This window comes from Cheilinus undulatus, linkage group 6, assembly GCF_018320785.1.
Source record: "Cheilinus undulatus linkage group 6, ASM1832078v1, whole genome shotgun sequence".
NCBI lineage: Eukaryota > Metazoa > Chordata > Actinopteri > Labriformes > Labridae > Cheilinus > Cheilinus undulatus.
Window position 1 is genome coordinate 43,077,473 of NC_054870.1, and position 19,536 is coordinate 43,097,008.

The following is a 19,536-nucleotide window of genomic DNA, read 5'->3' on the forward strand; positions in this document are numbered from 1 at the left end:
CGGAGAACAACCAGAAAGGCAACCAGCAGAAAGTTTGTGGCAGTTTTTTGTGATCTTCTCCTGTCTTTTGGTGTATTTCTGTGGCAGCGTTACAGCGCCACTTACAGGCTTGGCCTATATACTTTCAGTGGTTCCGTGCTGGAGCTGACATTTCCTGAAACAATCCCATGTTTGCGGAAAAATTTTTCAAAATGAAACGGAAGTATATTGTTTTTGACTCCATGTGGATACGGCCTCAATCTCATGCTGAAGCAGGTCAGCAGAAGGGTGAAAACATCTTTTCCATCACAAAAAGCTTTTAGTGTTGTTTTTATTTTTTATTTCATACAGAAACGTGATCCAGGTCTAGTTAAACTGACGCTATGCTAAAGCTACATCTGAGGAAATTGCTGCACTGGAGGCAGCCATTGCAAACTACTTTTGGTACAGCTAAACAAAACCTGCCCATAGCTACCGCCTCATTCTCCTTAAATAACGCTGATTGGTCTGAACAGTGCTAAATATACATATGTATATACATACACACACACACACACATATACATTTATACATATCTGCATACATATATACACACATATGCACACGCCACATTGTTCGAGACGGGGCAGAATGAAGCTCAATGCTTATCTTGTCCTGCCCCATAGCACTGTCCTATGCTTCATTTCAGTACCCTGCAACCCATCACCACTCTAAATAAATACCACAAAAATAGGTTACGGAATTTTTGTTTCTAGGTGCACTCGCTTTGTTTCAGCAGAGAGTGAAGATATCATAGTCATTTTGCTGTCCAGGGTGAAATGTTCTAAAATCTGTATATTTTTTCTGATTTCAGAGGGTAATGGAGCTTGAGAGCTCGCTGGAGAAAATCTCACAGGATGGCTCAAGTCTGTCCCATGAACTTTCCAGTCAGCTGGCCGAGCTAAAGGAAAAACACAAAGAGCAAATCTCTGCATTAGAGGAAAAGCACCATGAGCAGCTGGAAAAGCACAAGGGCACCCTAACCCAGCAGCATAATGCTGACCTTGAGGAGCTGAAGGAAAAACACAAAGCTGAAGTGGAGAGCCTTCTGAAAGATAAAGAACTGCACTTCCAAGCACATGTTGAAGACATGAACCAGAAAACTTTGGAGAAACTGGATGCAAAGCAGGCAGAGCTGGAGGCTGTTTCCGCTGAACTTTCTGAGGGTTTGAAGAAACAACAACTTCTGGAGGAGAAATTGGTGGCAGCTGAAGATTCTCACCATTTAGCTCAACAGGAACATGAGAAGAGGCTTCAAGATCTGGAGGCAAAGCACAATTTAGAGCTTGTGAATATTAAAAAGGAGCATGAGCAGTCACTAGGAGGAGTAGAGAAAACTCTGAAGGAGGAACTCAATGCCATGAAGATTGTTGTGAGGGAAAGGCAGAAGGAGACCGAAGACCTTATGCTTAGAGAAAAAACACTACAAGAGGAATCAAATTCCACTGTGCAAGAATTAAACCTTAAAGTTAAGCAATTGGAAGAGCTGCAGCAATGTTTATCACAAGCCCAGCTGGACAATGAGAGCCTAAAGGAAGCTAATACACAATTTAGTAACATGTCAGAGGATCTTCATCGATGTAGGAAGGATTTGACAGATATACAGTGTCAGTTGGAAGATGCAAGGAGTGATTGTCAACAAAAGGAGAAGTCACTCCAAGAACTGGAACACCAGTTACAACAGAGCAGAAATGAGCGCTCAGAGCTGGAGAAGACATTCACTGCAGACCTGAACACTAAGCAGGAGGAACAAACACGCCTCCAGAAACAGCTGGACGATGAAAAAGCTGCACATGAGGAGAAATTGAAAAACACTGTAACTGAGATGGAAGCCAAGCTGAAATCTCAGGAAACAAAAATGGAAAAGTTTAAGCAAAGAGCCAAAGAAATGCAGGAGAATTTTAAGAAAAAGCTGCAACAAAATGAAGACAACATGAAGAAGGAGCTTGCAAAGAAGGACAAAGAGCTTCAGCAGAAAGAGCAGCAAGTGCAAGAGAAACTCGTAGAGATGTCCCAGAAAAGCTCCCAAGGCCTCAGCAGCGCCATGTCAGAGCTGCAGGCCAACCACAAAGGAGAACTGGAGAAGCTACATGACTCACATAAACATGAGATCGAGGAGCTGGAGCACCGCTGGAAAGAGAAGTTGGGACAGCAGGAGGAGGAATTAACAGAGAAACATTCACATTTATTACAGGAAAAGGCTCAGGAAGTGGAGGAAATATCTCAGCAACTAAACAGAAGCAAAGAGGAAAATGAGCAAGTGTTGTGTGAAATAAAGAACTTAAAGGAGGACCTGGCGATCCGAGAAACCACCGTGCAGAAGCTGCAGGAAGAGCTGAACGAAGCAGCAGTCAAGCTTGAAAGTTTATCTCAGGGTGAAGCGTTGCTTAAAGAGCAAATGGAGTCAGTAGAGAGGAACCTTAACCAATCTCTTAATGAGAGAAACTCCCTCCAAGACTTGCTAAACACGACAAAGGAAGAGAGCAGAGAGAAGTTAAAGACCTTGGCAGATAAACTGGAGGAGACGGAGAAACAGCTTGAGGCAGTGGAAAGCTCTAGATGCAAAGAAAGTGAAGAGTTGCAGATTAAATTTAAGGAAACTGGCTCTCAACTACAAGCAAAGGAAGCAGAGTTACAGCAGCAGCTAATAATGATCAGAAACCAAATGCAGCATCACTGCAAGGAGCTTGAGTCTAAGGTGGATTCTGGATCAGATGAACTGTGTCAAAGAGTTGAATGTAGGTTGAATGAGCTGAGAGATAAACTGATCTGTAGTCAGAAGAAGGTGGGGCATCTAAGAAACATTATCCTTGCTAAAGTAGATAGAATTTGCACTTTAGAGGAGAGTCTCCGCCAGCAGATGGAGGAGAATAAGAATCTATGCATTTCTTTAGACCAGATGACAGCTCAGGTAAACGCTCATACCGAGCAAATTAAAGCCTTAACACAAGAGAAGGAGAATCTCTCTCAGTCTATCAGTGAGAAAGTTCTCAAACTTGAGGAGCTGAGCGAAGCAAACAGTATCATATCCAAAAGTATGAAAACAAATGAGTCTGATATCAGCAACTTAGAAAGCATTATCAGTGACTTGAAAAATCAGCTAGCAAGTAGCATCACAGAGAAGGAGGAAGCCATAAATCAGCTGAACCAGCAGTATCAAGAGGAGAGGCGACAGGCCGCAGCTCAGATGGAGGAGAACATCGAGAGATTAGAGCGTGAGAGAAAGTCTGCTCTAGAAGAGGCAGACACCCTCAAGAAGAGTCTGTCTGAGGCAGAGATGAAGTTCACCCAGAGAGAAAACATTGTCACATCTCTGCAGACAAGACTCGAAGAGCTGGAGCGAGAAGTCTCTGCAAAAGAGGAAGCTCTGCAGAGACTGCGAGCGAATATCGACAATCAGTCCATCAGCAAGTCTGAGATGGACCAGGTACTGAGTGAGAAGGAGCAGAAGGTCAGTGGACTCACCCTGGAGCTGGAGGGTTGCATCAGTCGGCTTGGCGAGCTTCAGGAGCAGTTAGCCTTAAAGACAAAAGAGTGCGAACAACTCACAGCTGACCTTAAACAGCAACACAACATCAGGGAGAGTGAGAAGAGAGAGCTAGTTGAGCAGCTGCAGCAAAGTCAGATGCAGTGTACACAGAACGGCAATGTGGAGCAAGAGATGGTAGAAAAACTGCATTCACTAGAAGAAGAGTCAAAGCACAAGCTTGAGAGTCAAAGGCAGGAATTTGAGAAGATGAAAGATGAGATCATGAAGAGCAAAGAGGAGAGTCTGAAGGAAGCTGAAGAGAGGTTGACTGCAGAGAGCACTCGGAAAGTATCAGAGCTGAAAAAGAAAGCAGAGCAGAAAATCAGTCAGATTAAAAAGCAGCTGATGTCGCAGCTGGAGGAAAAAGAGCAGGCAATCAAGGCTCTTCAGACTAGCCTGGAGGAGCTCAAGAGCAATGAAACTTCAGGAAAACAACACACAGAAACATTAGAAGAAAAAACAAAAACGCTCGAGGATGCTCTCACCAAGCTTCAGGAGGAGCAGGAGAAACAGCTCGAACAGATTCGGAGCGATGAGCAGCTCCAGAGGGAAAAATCTTTAGAGGAACTGAAAAACGAATATGAGGAGAAGCTGTCATTGCTTCAAAGAGATGCAGCACAGCAAGGAGAAGTCAAAGAAACCGAAGAAGCACTACAAAACATCCAGGCGAAGCTAAAAGAAGCTGAGGAACAGAATGGAAACCTTCTTGTAGAAATAAATCACCTAAAGGAGGAAATAAGCCAGAAGGATGCCCAGCTTGATCAACATCAGGATGCAGTCAAGCTGGTCCAAAACTCATCAGAAACAGAGATGATAGTGGAACATAACAGCATACAGCAGACCAAAAGCATGATGGAAAATCATGCTTCGATACAAGATGGGGATGGAGATGCCCTAGAGGCTCTCCAGGACAAACTGAGTCAATTGAAGAACGAGAAAGATAAAATCCACAAAGACTTCACCAGGCTGCAGAAAGACATGCGATCTCTGAGGAAGGAGCACGAACAGGACCTCGACCACATGAAGAAGGAGCTCTTAGAGGAGAGTGAGAAGAAGATGAAGTAAGTTTATGATGCAAATTGATGACATGAGATTTATTTATTTCCAATTTGAGAGTAAAGTGGAGTATAAAGCAGCATGCTTTTGACGTGTGTACTAATGAAAAATGTTGCCTTTATTATCTGTTCTTTCAGACTGGAGTTGGAAGATGTGGAAATGAAGCACAATTCTGCTATCAAGCAATTAATGAGGGAGTTTAACACCCAAATGGCCTTAAAGGAGAAGGAGCTTGAAACAGCAGTGAAGGAGGCCATTGGTGAGGCTTCATTCAGGATTTTGATAGTCAGCTATATTGGCACAGTTGATCAACTAAATGGATATTTTTTCTATTATTTCTCAATGCCTCCATTTAAAGTTCAGCTTTTAAATTCCACAACACTGTTTCCAATCTTATAACCTTTCATCAATCATCTGTCGCTGTTTGATAGACCCTGTATGTCTCTGAGAACAGATGTGACTGTCTGCTATTCATTGAAACCAACAATTAGCATTGAACAACCTCCAGACAAGACTTCCGTCTTTAGTGGAGCATTAACGTCTGAAGCGGAAACATCATTATTTCTTGGTCCATAATATCTCAGAGGAGCATCTGTTCAACTCTTAGTCACAGTTCAGTCTAACAGTCGAGTCTAAGTTATACAGCACCACTCCGACTCACTTTAGTGGTGCTAGCCGGAAAAAGAAACACATTTCTTGTGATTCATTTGCAATTAGTGTGTATTAAGTGCTGCTGATTGTTGCTGATTCTCTGCTAAATGCTGATGAGTCAAAATGATATTAACCCTGAAGTTAGCGTCGACTTCAAACCTGGAGCAGACAAATAAGTCATCATTGACGGTGAAGTACTTCAATGATTTAGAAGTTTTAGGACAATACATTGCATGAGCCCTTGCTCATTATGCTTCATTTGGTTGACCTGTTGCTTTGCAGGCACTGTTGTGCAAACACAACTCTACACAGGGAAGTAAGGATGGAAGATGGGTGTTTCCTCAGCAGCTCGGGTCCAGAAACTGTGTTAAATCCATGCATAGAATTAAGAATATGCCGAATGATGCAACCAACAAATTATCATCATTTAATTAGCTGGGGGCTGTTTTTATCATTATTTTTTGTTCATAGCAAGGAGCAACAATTACAACACAATTACATTCAACAAATTAAACTGAACAGGATTCAGTAATTTCTCTAGCTGGGTTAAAATCTTGAGTCTGCTTGTGTTTAAGGCCTATTAATAGCTGCCTTAAAATAGAAAATCAAACTAATGTGATTATGTAAAACATTTGGGTGAGCTAACTAATGGAAACATGATGCTTTTTTTAATTTTAAAACTGGGTGGAACAAAATTAAGAGCTGCTCATTACATTTGGAAACAGTGTGTCTGAACTGCCATGTTCCCTTGTTTCCTCTGTGGTTAAATCCTGTTACATTCCAGATGGGACGTGACTGAGTGGTTTGGAATATGACTTTGGTTAGTTTTTATGTGCTAACACTGGCTTCTCTCCCCTTTCCCTTTCTTCGACACAGCAAAGGCCCAGAGTGTCGAAGCAGAGCTCATCAGCAGCCACCGCGATGAGGCAAGTCAGCTGAAAAAGCTGATTGCCCAAAAGGAAGACGATTTGCACAGAACTGTTCAAAAATATGAACAAGTCATACAGGTAAAAAGATAAAGCTTTGAAACTATGCTTTCTTATAATTTGGTTGAAGGTGAAACTTGTTTAGCTGTTTGATATTGCTGGATAATACAAGCATATTTCTCCCTTGATGAAATGTATGTATTCAAGTTTCTTAAGCTTATTTTAGTTCATTAAGTTTATTTGTATGAGAAACAATGTACAAATTAGCATTAGTCTGAAGAGGAGAAGAGATGCTTTTTATCAGATATAGCTTACCAGATCATTTCTGACATTTTTACCAGAGTTTTAATCAACAAAAATCTGTTTTTAGCTAGTCTTAGTCTCGTCTCCATGGAAAAAAAAATAGTCATCTAGCATTTCTAGTCATAGTTTAAGTAGACCAAATTAACACTGGTTCACCACAGTAACTGTGAGCTAGGATGAGGAGGACCATCCTATAGCTGCCACAGAGTTGTTGGGCTCTTCTCAGCCAGTCAGAGATTCTGTATTTTAGTTTTATCCGTCCAAAATCTACCCCTACAACACTCTCCTCCTGCTCTGTGCCCCATGGCAGCATGCACACCTCACCTCTGCTTGTATTTTTACTCATAATTGTACACACAGTGGAGGAATATCATGGATTTGGATGTCTGACAGGTCATTACTAACATTTTCGTCCTGTCTATTCTCATTAGCAAATACTAAACATACATTTCATCAGAATTTTATTTTGAAAGCTCTATTTATGGCTTGTCATAGTCCCGTCTTCTTCCTGGAATTAACAAGCATGTTTCGCCACATTGTTTTGTTGATGAAATTATCTTCTCATCATTCTCTCTCACTTGCTTCACTCACTCCTAATCACCACATGGTCTGAGTGTTACAGCCTGCTTTATTACTGGAAATAGCTACTCTAATGAAATTATAAATTCCACTACTCCACAACTTTTCCACATACTGTATCTTTTAGCATCTCCAGTCCCGGGTGAATCACTGTTCCAGAGTTCTTGTCTTACTCATCAATAAACTGCTGAGTGTATTTGGAAATCAGTCAAGTATTTATTGAGGAACAGTAAACTTGTACAACTTGTACAAAGTGTTTTTTTCCTTTAATGTCTTACAACTTGCTTAAGGGCTGGAAATCAGACACTGACATGATGGAGTGATTTGACCGACATACTTGAGCCATGATGCTGAGATGAAACATAGGAAATGACTCAGCTATTGTTTTATTTATTTTTTTTGTGTTTGTCTCAGAGTCGAGAGGAGGAGATGGGAGGCCGAGTGTGGCAGGTCCAGAAAGAGCTGGAGGAGCTTCAAGGAAGGACTCAGGGCACGTCTGAGGTACAAACATTTCTGACCCACTGTACGTATTCACCAGGTCATCAGACATCTGTGGTCTGGGTCACAACTGGTCAATGTTTTGTGGACGTTTTTTCCATTTTAACAGATACAGAATCACATACCTACAGCTATGAAAGTCCATTTTAAAGCTGACTGAAAGGTTAGGATTAGATTTATGCAGTGATCCTGTCAAAACCATAAGTCATTTTAAAATGGCTGAATGAAATCACCTCATTCTGGCTCTCTCTGGAAAAAGTCTGATGGAAACATTATGAATTTGAATGACAGTCTATTCCAGATGCATTTTTAGTCCACAAACCTCTTTAGACATCTTATTCCTGAAAGTTTGAATCTAGGTTAGACTTAACAGTCATCAGTTGTCTTTTCCTTTGTCTTGCTTCATAATTGAAGTTTTCCCGGTCAGTTCTTGGGGACGTTTTGCTCACATACTTTGCTCTGATCGGTCCCTCGCTCCGGTCCTGTGGCTGCTCTCCAACGTACGTCCGATCCTGTGAAGCTCGTTTGAATCACTCAGGAATGTTCTCCTTGGGAATCAGAGATTGCGAGGCCAGCCTCAATCTCTGTTCCCAATTATCATCGTATAAAGTGATTCTGCGCCTCAGATTTATACTTCAGAAATGCTCACGTGCAAGATGTGCATGCTGGAGAGGGGCCAGAATGAATGAAACTACTCCAGGGAGACATTTCTACCCGGACCCCTGTGTCGATTCTTCTACCTTTACACTTCATCCAGATGCACACAAACACAAAGAGCTACGCTGCTCTTTCTGCTGCATATTTCCCCTGTGAGGTAATATCTTTATGGGTGGATTGTATGGGCTTATGCTCGTGGAGGCCTTTCCTCACAATGGCCTCACAAGCCATTTTTCATCCAGACAGTGGGTCAGTGCCCCCCCCCATAAAGAGACCACAGACCAACACTCTCTAAGAAGTATGAGTCCAGTTTAGACTGATTGTGCAGACTCAACAAACAGTCTTTGAATTTTACTGTATGAATAAAACACAAGGCGGATGGTGTTACAAAGTTTTGTTGTTGTCCAAACATACCTTAAGACCAAAAAATGCTTCTTAACAGTAAATTCCTCAGTTCTTAGTCTTTCAAAACAGCTGGGCATAGTTTTAGAAGTCATGACCCCATCAAAGTGCATATCAGCTCTTAACTATGTTCAGGTGGATTAATACACACTTTTATGTAACAGTTAATTCATACCAGGAATACGGAGCTTTGTAGACTACAGTAACACTGGGAAGAGTCACTTTCACACATGCTCCTCTGAAAGTTTCAGGTGGCCCATCCTTAGAATCCTCCCGACTTTCAGGTTACAAATCAGTAGGTGTTTTCACAGATTTCCACAGCAGTGCCATATTGAAGCTCTGCCGTTATTACCACTTGAGACATTCATATTGACCAATGGCATGATATTTGGTCAATTCACATTGCATTATGGCTTCAGAGTATCACAAAAGCTCAGTTAGATATGCACAGACATAGGCTCAATCCCTTTACACCCCTTGCCCCTACCACTTAACAGTACCCCCTACATTTTACACATTCTTGTCTCAGGGTTGGGTGCCCTGATTCTTGCTGGAATGTAGTGGAAGCAGGAAGTCGAGAGGAGTTGAGAGGAGGATCAGGAGCACCACATCCATTAAGCCACATCCATTTTCTGCTAGGGGCGGAGTCAGACCGCTCATTTACATTTGCCAAATGTAAATGTAAATAAGCCATAGACACAGCAACAGCTCGTTCTGAGCAGGGCTGAAACAGAGGGATGTTTTTAGACATGCAGAAATCCAGTACTGGAGTGTTTTTCAGAAACAAACTTCACAGGCATGTTTTGGGGACCTCTGAGACCAATATAAACTTGTCTTAAAGGGGTAAAATATGTGACCTTGAAAGTTAGAAATGGGACTGAGCCACACACACCCCTGCTGGCTCCACTGATCCTGTTCTCACCTGTGTAAGCCTCTGCTGCTATGTTGAAGCCGGCACAGAGAAGGTGAATCAGTTGGTCCCTTATCCCTCTGCAGCACCGCAATTGTGCAAAAATAACTTTTGAAATATTCTTATTACATCAATTTCGGATATTAACACCACCCTCAACCACTCACTTGGAGTGAATTTTCTTAAATCTTTCTTGCTGTGTTTGCACCTTGGCTAGTCCTAACTTTGCTCTAAAAATATGGCTAAAGCCCTCGCAGAAAAAAAAATGAAATTGTGCTTTTATGTGAGTGACTACATTTCAGGTGAAAATTTATAAACATAACTCAAATGCAACCATGAAAAAGCTGTTATGTCAATATGGCATGATAAACAAATAACAAAAAATGATAAACAGTCAGATGAACATCTTTACAGTCATTGCTACAGTAGTGCTACTGTGTAGATAAGGACAAAGAAGGAAGTGTGCAACAACACTGTATACATCGACTGGCAGTTGAGTTGTTCCAGATTTTGTGAAAGTAGCTGTTAAAGGGGATTAAATTCAACAATCAAATATGATCTAATGATACTCCTTTGGTAAGAGGACACACAGCTAGATCAGACGTGTAAACGGTGCAGAAAATGCACAAACTGGTGCATGAAATTGCTCGTAATTCAGGTTTGACATGTTTAGTGGTAGACCACTAACACCATTGTTTCCCACACTGTTCTTGGGTGGTAAGGATGGCCATCCCACCCTGCCTCATTCTTCATGTTGAATTTTTTTCCTTCTGCTCTTTTGAAACGACTATCCCCATTTTATTTGCCACCCAATTTAATAAATAAATAAAAATTATAGTTCATTTACAATCTGAATATCCACCCAGAGCTACCAAATAAATAGAAACACCCCAAACACAACCTTTCTTCTTCCACGTACCTGTCAAAAATGTCTTATTTTTAAAAAAAAACAAATATATACACTTGATAATTTGCTATGCCACAACTTAGTAACTATATGTATTATTATATTTACTGCTGCTAAATATGATTTTTTAGAACTATTTTGTCCTAATGTGCATTTTTTCTTCTTTTCTTTTGTATTATGGTACAGCTGAGCACAGAGGAACTCAAGGTGAGTTTGCTTTGTTCACCATTGTATGAATTATATCAGTTCAACATGTTGATATTGTAAAACAGTTGTTTAAACAAGAAACCATGGATGATTGATGAACATGTATTGTTGTTATTCCACTGTAAACTCTCTAATTATTAATGAGGTAAATATTTTGTCCTCCTCTCCCTCAGGCTCAGCTGGCCGAGAAGACGACCCTGCTGAGCGAGGCTCGGCTGAAGGAGCAGGGCTTTGTGGAGCGAGTGAGTGTGGAGCTAATCTTTGTTGGGACATATGAGCAGAAAATCTCGTGCAGTGTATTCCCAGGATTGTGAGGCCTCCAGCAAGAGTGCAGCAGCTCTCCTGCTGCATCAACTTAATTACACAGCACATCTGTTTACATTTGGTTTAACCCTATAAACAATCAGAACAACGCCTCCCACAGTCTTTCTCACACACATCGTCATTCCCGCAAACATCCCCCAAGGATGATCAACAAATGCTGTGCTTATGTCCCGAGCAACAATTAGGATAATGCATAGAATTAACCCACAGGGGTTAAGTAGCTTTTTTAAAGAATTAATCCATGCATGCTTGTGTGTTTCTCCACGCTAGATTCACTCGCTTGAGGACAAGATTAAATGTTTCCACCGGAGCACTGTTGTAACTCATCTGGGGAGCACTTTCAAAGGTAATGTTGACACCATGAATCACTTAGTTCTGCTTCTAGAGCCAATTTCCTTTTAGATGAGCGCAGCAAAATTTGCAACGCAGAATGCTTTAACACGACATCACAGGACGCTAAAACATAAACTACAAACTCCTACAGTTTAACCATGTTATCCCACTGTTTTATTGTGGTATGGTTTTTAAGATAGCATCATGATGCAGTGTGTTGACATGAATTTTATAGTTCATCTCTCTGGAGTCTCACTGCTATGTAGCATTTCAGAAATCTGCAAGCCCCAAATCTCTTTATGGATCAGGGATACAGATCCAGAGTGATACTGCGTGGGTGTTTGGTTTGGTTACACTCTGATTAGGAGGACATTTTTGCCCCCCTTAGCGTGATTTTTTGGCTTGCTGATTATGACAATTATGGTTTGGTTTAAAGTAAGGGTAATGGCAGGGTTATCTTTCCATTATGGGTACAGATATGGTAAACATCTTGTTGGCTGCAAGTCAATAACATATAAACTAAGTGAAACATATAGTGTGTGAGTGATTGAAAGAAATATTTGTGGGTCCAAAATGATGAGCCAAAACCCTAATTGATCTGTTAATTTAGCTCAGAGATCTAACTGGAACCTTTAATTTCTAAAAATGTATGCAGTCACCAATTATTGCACAACATATTGCAGATTCAACACATTATTTCTGTCCAGAAGTAGACTTGTTAAACCTGATGCATACAATTGATACTGAAAGAGTAATTAAACCCCAAAACCCCTTTTTATTTCAGCTGAAAATCTATGTACATGTGTATTTAGTTGTGTGGTTGATCCATTTAGGTCCAAGTCTCCAAAGAAATTTTTTCAATGTCAAACCATTTAAAATCTAAATGTTGTGTTTGAAATTTGCATAGCAACTACCCTGTACAGGTTGGTACCCAGCTACTGCAACTAAATTTTTATATTGGCAGATATAGAGGCAGGTGGCACGTGGTGCCGGCTTTCAAATCAAAAAGGGTCAAGCTGGACACATGTCGACACACACTCATGTTGCTTGGCAGTCAAGGTCAGGCTCGACGGCATTTCTTCTGTCTGGGCTTTTTCACTCCTGGTAATTCCCAATCAGGGGCTTGTGGCAACCCTACTACTTGTCCGGATGGTACCCTATGCCATCCTTACTTGCCACATCCACCCCTTACTCTGTCCTTATGGTGTGAACTTCGATATTTTTAAACAGATTGTTTCTCCCATTCCCCTGGTAATATGCAAGGACATGCAGAGCATGACTGGGGTTGTGTTCATCCTCCTACCCGCCCGATGGTGCCCTCAGGTGGCTTACTCACCACATCTGCACCTTACTTCAGCCTCAAATTTTGCCCTAACATGCCTAAAAGTTCTGGACAGTACTGTTACAGTAGTCAGACCTAAAACTTGAGTGCACTATAAGGTTTAAGGATAAAAAGAACACACCTCTGCCCTTATAACACACTTTATAGCTTAAAAAATGTGTGTAAACAAAGAAAAAGTCTTTATTTAATGTAGGTGGGTTGTTCCTGCCTAAAATTCCAGAACATATTTGTACATACGCCCAATATTTACAGATGATATATTGGTTGTAAATATTGGCAGGAATTTTCATTTCATCAGATACTGAGGATTAACTTTTAAATACTGCACAATGCTGCAGTGTGAATACCACGGTTTAATTGTCATTTTAAGCTGCATATAAATCACTTATTTGCTAATCTAGTTACCAGCCATGAATATGGATTTCCCCTAATCCACCTGGGTATCACCCATAATGATAAACAGAGCACAGCTCACAGTAAAGATAAATGGGACTGACCTGGACCTCGTTGGTTCTAATAAAATATGGCCCTGAACCTGCACAGGTCACGGGTTCGATCTCCTGTTGTTTGATTTCAGGACCCGTGAAGATGTCTAAGGGAGAGTAGGTGTAGCAACGGGGGAGATTGAGTGATTTCTACCCCGCTCTGTCTCCCCTCTTCTCTGTTGGTGTAATAAGGAGAGTCTGCTGTCAGAAGGGGGGTAGTGAGGAAGCCATGCTTGGATTTAATGGCTTTTGCAGATAGTGGTCTTGACGTCTCCTTGCAGCAAATACCTCTCAATCCACTTCTTTAATACCCAAACTATAGCTTTATTATATAAGTGGGAGTGTCTTCAGGTCATTTCCAGCCTGCTTAAATCACCTTCATGTGTGATTTCATGGAGAAAGATGATGAGAAGGCTTTTTGATTTCTGCTTTTCATGTCTGTAACTTCCTGACTTTGGGGATTTAAAGCCCAGTGGGGGCATGGTGGGGTCAGCAGGACAAAGGCTGTGGGATTTATTGATGACCGGTTATATTTTTAAAAGGTTAAAAGAGATGTTTGCACCCCTCTATCTCCTTTTCCTGCAATCAGATGGTCTCTTAGTGTCTGAATGATTATTCCAGATAAACAAGTGGGTGCTGTTGCACGTTGACTTAACACAAGACATGGTGGGAGCTCTCAGCAGTAGAAGCAGTAGTAGGTGTTACCAGAGTTTCCCATTCATACTTTTTAGATGGTGTTATAGCTTAAGGGGGGGAATTAAAATGTTGATTCACACTCTTAAAGTTTAATGTGTCCATGCTGAGTCTTGCCAACCTTTCCTGTGCTTGTAGTTTGGGCCAACTGAGCAGTCCAGTAAAGAAAAACTGATGCATGAATGAGAAAGAGAGGCTTTTATATCCAAAACAGTTGAATTCTTTAATGAATATTATGTCCTTTTCCTTCTTTGAAAGGTACTGCAATGGCAAAAGTTGATATACATGAAAAATGAATTAATATTTTGCTGACTTTTGTGTATTTTGTGTTTCAAGAGTGTTGCTTTAGTTTAGTTTAGTTTAGTTGCTTTAGCTTTAGCTTAAGGGCTTTAGTTAGATTGTTTAGTACTGAATGTGCTCAAAACAGACATGCATCCATATGTTTACTTTTACTCCTTTTTCTTTTAAAACAAGTAGATTTCAATTGTTTTCTTAAAATCTCAACTTTTGAATCATGTTATCTCAGTATAAAAATAACTTAGCCCATGATAAGTTAATTTCTCTAGATCTTTAGAAAAAAACTCAAATTCTCTCAGTTTGAAAATCTGAAATGGCTGATGTTTGCTTTCACAGATCCTGGTCTCACTGACGCGCTCTCAGAAGCCACAGAGATCGAGTACCTGAGGAAGGTGCTGTTTGAATACATGATGGGACGGGAAACAAAAGTATGCCTTCTTTTTTATAGTGTTACATATTTAAAGGTTGTTTTATTCTTTTATGCTTTTTGGCCTCTTTTTAGATTCAAATGTCCAATTTTATAAATTTCAGACACTGAATACATGTCCTAGACTTTATGACTTGATGAACATGAAGATGATTAAGAATAAGTTTCTATATGATGGGACCTAGATAATCAACAAAGCCAAACGATAAACGTGAACAATAGCTCTAGGATAACGTTGGAAAGCAGATGAATTGGCCAGATTTCATGTCTGTCATCAGGCAAAGCTCCAGTCTGAAACAATTGTGCCAGATCTGGGAATAGATCTGACTAGACAGTGTCATTTGAGGAGAGCGAGGTGGTAGCTACAGGTGAGGTTTAGTTATACTGGAAGCCGATAGCAATGGCTGCTACAGGCGTAGCATTTAGTTCAGGCGTAGCTGTAGTATACCGGCAGTTTTATCAGAACTGGACCAAATTTCTTTATCAAATAAAGAACAAAGGACGGCACTGATAGCTTTTCATGCTGGAAATGATGTTTTCACTTGTCTCCCGACCTGCTTTAGCATGAGTTTGCAATAGTTATAGGCTTGGTTCAGTTGTACTGTAAGCTAGTGGAGCAGTTATCTTACATGTAGCTTTAATACTGGTTTTATCAGAACTGGGACACATTTCTTTATTAAAACAAGAGCAAAGAGCCACACTGAAGGCATATCTTGGCAGAAAAGATGTTTTTGCATTTTTACCTGCTGGCCTTGGCATGAGCTTGAGCATACGTTAATACCAGAGCTGTGCATTTATTACTCATTTTGTCTTGCCGGCTTGATTGTCCTGTAATGAATGTGACGGACAGAACATTAATCCAGTCTCCTTCCAGGAATTTTTTAAAAAGTCTTGCTCTTCCCAACCCTTTGTGTGTGAGTTTTCCCAGATCACTGTAAAATATAACCCATGAAATGGATATATGAAACCTCTGCACCATAAACGCGGTGTGTAGTAAAGCTGGATGTGACCTACACACTGATGCCACTAATATACCGGTATACAGACGTGACATCATTACTGTAAGGACTTACATCTGCCATTGCCACATACTGCTCGAGATTAACACGACTGAAAATTCATCCTATTTGTTGTGTTTCAGTCAGCCGCTTCACTGTTCAAAACGTGCTGGAATACATAACAGCACAGGCCAGACCTACACTCGTTTACATTGCTTTTTAACCGCTTTTCTCCCTCATTAGTTTATAATCCCGCATTTAAAGAAAACAGGTGATATACTGCTGAGTAAATTAACCTTGTGTAGGGCTAGTTTGGCTGAAAAGACTCCTCATTGGAAGACCATGAGTGACAGGTGGAGGGCAGAGCAAAAGAGAGACATGGGCTAGGTGTTTGACTACCATATTATAAGTAGTAGATGCTCAAATAAAGGGTACACAGCTGCACAGAAGCTGCGCGTTATCTACTTTACTGAACAAAATATAATTTGTGTGGCAGGAGGATAGTTTAAACCTTTTTCTCTCTGGTAGACTCCAAAACACAGACCGAGGCTTATTTACCGGGATGACTCATATTCTGGATGTCATAGTACTTAAGGGCACGGGGCCCACCTGTCATTTTTTTCCATATAGGTATGACCAAGTAAAAAAAAAAAAAAAAAATGAAGGTTCATATCAGAAGTAGAAGAAGAGAATGTTAAATTCACCCTCAGCCAGTCAGATTGCTGGGCTCTCCACTCTGACACATTTAAGCCAAGCTCTTTTGGATCAAGAAGCATATTGGCACTGCAGTTTCTAACCTGTTTTCTACCAAAATACCAACTCTCACTCTGCACTCCCTGAATTAAATGAACCTTGAACATTTAATAATTTGGAAAGATCATGTCAGAGAATATCACAACATTATCCAGAAAAGCAAATTTTAAGATGTCAAATAAAGTGCAGAAGGTGCTTATGTCTAAAGTCAAAGTCCTGGACTTCATCATTCTTTCCTTTAGCTGTAGTAATTTATAAATACATTAGGATGTGGTCAATACCCTAAACCCATCCAAACCAGCTCATTTGCATAAATATAGGAGAGTTCGTCTATCCCATGATTTTATTAGGGTACCCCTGACCTCTTTACCGCCCAAGTTGTGAGATTGTTTAGTGGACCACGTTAAAGTCATGTTGGGTCTAGTTTTCTCAGCTTAAATTAACAGTGAACCTCTTAATTAACAGTGCTGTTGACATGGTCCTAAAGCCAGCGGGATTTTCCCAGCTCCTCAGCAGAACAGATTTTCTTTATGGCAGTGCTGTGGACCTCCACAGTGTGGAGGATGTCCCCCAGGCTGCCTGCTAGCACGTACAGCGTTCATGACGCAGATTTCCCATCTAAAGGCATGGCCTGGCCTTGTTTAGTGTTCGCTGAGTAGTAAGAGTTCGTTCAGAGCAGTCCTGTTTCTGATTATCTCCTCTTTTTATGGGGGGGATTCATGCACCCGGGCAGAGAGGTCTGGAATTGATTTTTTCCCCTTTTTCTGGTCTTGTTGGGTTTTAATTGTTGCAGATTCTCTCAGTAGCTTGAATGGATTGTTTTGTCAAAGGCAGGAGTTGCTGGTTTTATATTGGCATGGAAATTGACAATTTATGCTCAAAGAATAGAAGAGGCACACATTCAGAACATTTAAAACAGATCACCAGAGTAAACCAATACAGTACTATTTTAATAACAGAATGAAGTTACAGGGGAAATCAGTTCATAGAAATGTGAACAAAGCACATCTAAGTCATTACAATAGTATCAAACATAGAAGACTACAAAATCCTATCGTATCATATCAAATGGTATCATTGACTCCAAAATCCAATTAAAAAACACATGAAAATACACACTATATGAGCAAAAACACCCAAGCTGACTATGAGGACAGATTTGTGCTCAGGATGCTGAGCGCTGAAAACGACACTGGTTTTATTTTATCCATTTTATTTGGAAATCAGCGCTACCAGTGGAATAAAAGCATTGGCTGTGGACACAAGCCCTAAACAAGGATTTATTTGGCAGACACAAGGTTGAAAGTTTTTATTTATTGCACAAAGCCACGGCCCAACCTTGGATAAGGAGAGAAAGATGGATGGATAGACGGATAGATGAACATATAAACAAAGAAAAAAGAGAGAGAAAATAAAGCAGAAGAACAAGAAATAAAATGCAGGCAGTGCATGATAATTTAGAAGGCAATAACAAATAGAAAAGCACTCGGAGAGCGCAGCCCTCCACCATTAGCCCTATCTCCCAATAGTACAGAATCTTTCAAAAAATTCCTGGATCCGGACGGTGATCCGGATCACTCCCAAAATCTAGTCAGTTCTTCCTTATGCCATTTCTGACATTTCTTGAAAATTTCATCAAAATCTGTCCACAACTTTTTGAGTTATGTTGGTAACAATCAAACTAACTAACAAACTAACAAACCCTGCCAATCACATAACCTCCATGGCGGAGGTAATAATTAATTACTGGCCAATCAAAGACAAGGAGGGGCGGGGCACCTGATATCAGCTCTGTCAACAGCAATGGAGGAAGAAATGTTGATATGACTCATCTTTTTGAGGATATGATTTCCAGGCCTACAGCTGCTGCTAACACGAGCACGATTCCTTTACCTTTACATATTTTCCTTGTTGTACTGTATATATGTTAAGCTCAGGGAGCTTTTTTAAACAGACTTTACAGATACTACAGAGAAGTAGAATTCAGCTTTTGTAATTTACAATATGTAAGAAAGACTGAGACATCGGTTCTGCACACAGGCCCTTATACTTTATGTCAGTTAATGTGTGTTTTGCCTTCTTTATTGACATAATCCTTAAAATAAACTTGTTTTCTTTTTATCTTTAGACGATGGCCAAAGTGATTACCTCCATGCTCAAGTTTCCTCCAGACCAGGCTCAAAAAGTTTTGGAGAGAGAAGACACAAAAGCTATTGTAAGCATCAGTTTACCTGCTTTTGGATATTTTCATTGAAATCCTCTTGTAGTTTAAAGCATGCGGCTGCTCCTTGATAATTGCATCATTTATCACATTAATGTCTCTGTGTCTCTCCACAGCCTTGGTTACGATGAGTGTCTGAATAATTCGGGTATTTTTGGATGAAAATCTGCTGCTGCTACTGCTGCTGAAGGGGAAAACTGCCATGGATTCATTACGCCCTTCTTTCTGCATTTCTTATCATTTTATGTGTGGGTGAGTGTGTGTGTGAGTGTGAAAGCACCAATGGGGCATAAGCGTGGTATGTGTGTGTGTGTGGTGTAGTATGTGTGACTATATCTAAAGGTAAGAGGGAAATATGCCAGAAACACATCTTCCATAAATCAACATTTTCTCCAGAGATTTGTTAATTTATGTTTTAGATTAAGTTAAATTGTTTTGTTTTTATCAGACGGTGTTGATTCAGACTGGCTTTGTGCAATAAATGATCTCCTTATCGTGTGTTGATGCTGACAGGTCAGTTGATTTGTAGGTTTCTGTGTCGTGCTGTTCGTCTGAATCACTTCCTGTGTAAAACTGTAAACGACCCTTTAACTGTGCACTCGCACCACGTTAACATGGACCGGCCTCTGGACCTCGTTTGTGTAACACGGCTTTTCTATGCTTTATATTTGTCACTGAAGCTGACATAGAAACACAAGAAGAAACACACAAACTGTAAATTGTATTATGGTAATGAAACTGTACTATAAGGCACTATATGACTTGCTATACATTTTCAGAATAACAGATTAAATCTTATTTACAGAACACCTTTTTGTCACTGTTTTTTATCACTCACTATCCTGCTTGTTTGGGGCGTTATCTATTCTCACTACCTGGCTGATTCAACCTGTGTAACAGAGGTTAAACACTGATAACTTCCTGTTTGAATAGACTCAGGGAATGCAGACATCAAAACAAATCAAGGTTGGAAAGATCCTGTTAGTAGGGGTCGGAAATTCACGTAAGGTAGCAAACCTT

The 19,536-nt window shown here is 40.5% G+C and overlaps 1 protein-coding gene across 2 annotated transcripts in view; it reads left to right on the forward strand.

Moving 5' to 3' along the window:
• The window catches only part of golga4 (golgin A4), a 44,892-nt gene extending 25,579 nt beyond the window's left edge, over nucleotides 1–19,313 (forward strand). For both annotated transcript variants that reach the window (XM_041788857.1, XM_041788858.1), the window contains 10 exons: nucleotides 833–4,608; nucleotides 4,741–4,862; nucleotides 6,131–6,261; nucleotides 7,477–7,563; nucleotides 10,623–10,643; nucleotides 10,817–10,885; nucleotides 11,238–11,313; nucleotides 14,454–14,545; nucleotides 18,424–18,510; nucleotides 18,633–19,313. In XM_041788857.1, the coding sequence (XP_041644791.1) occupies nucleotides 833–4,608; nucleotides 4,741–4,862; nucleotides 6,131–6,261; nucleotides 7,477–7,563; nucleotides 10,623–10,643; nucleotides 10,817–10,885; nucleotides 11,238–11,313; nucleotides 14,454–14,545; nucleotides 18,424–18,510; nucleotides 18,633–18,647 (4,476 nt within the window). In that variant the 3' untranslated portion in view covers nucleotides 18,648–19,313. The remainder of the gene's footprint in view (nucleotides 1–832; nucleotides 4,609–4,740; nucleotides 4,863–6,130; nucleotides 6,262–7,476; nucleotides 7,564–10,622; nucleotides 10,644–10,816; nucleotides 10,886–11,237; nucleotides 11,314–14,453; nucleotides 14,546–18,423; nucleotides 18,511–18,632) is intronic.
• The last annotated feature ends 223 nt before the right edge of the window (nucleotides 19,314–19,536 follow it).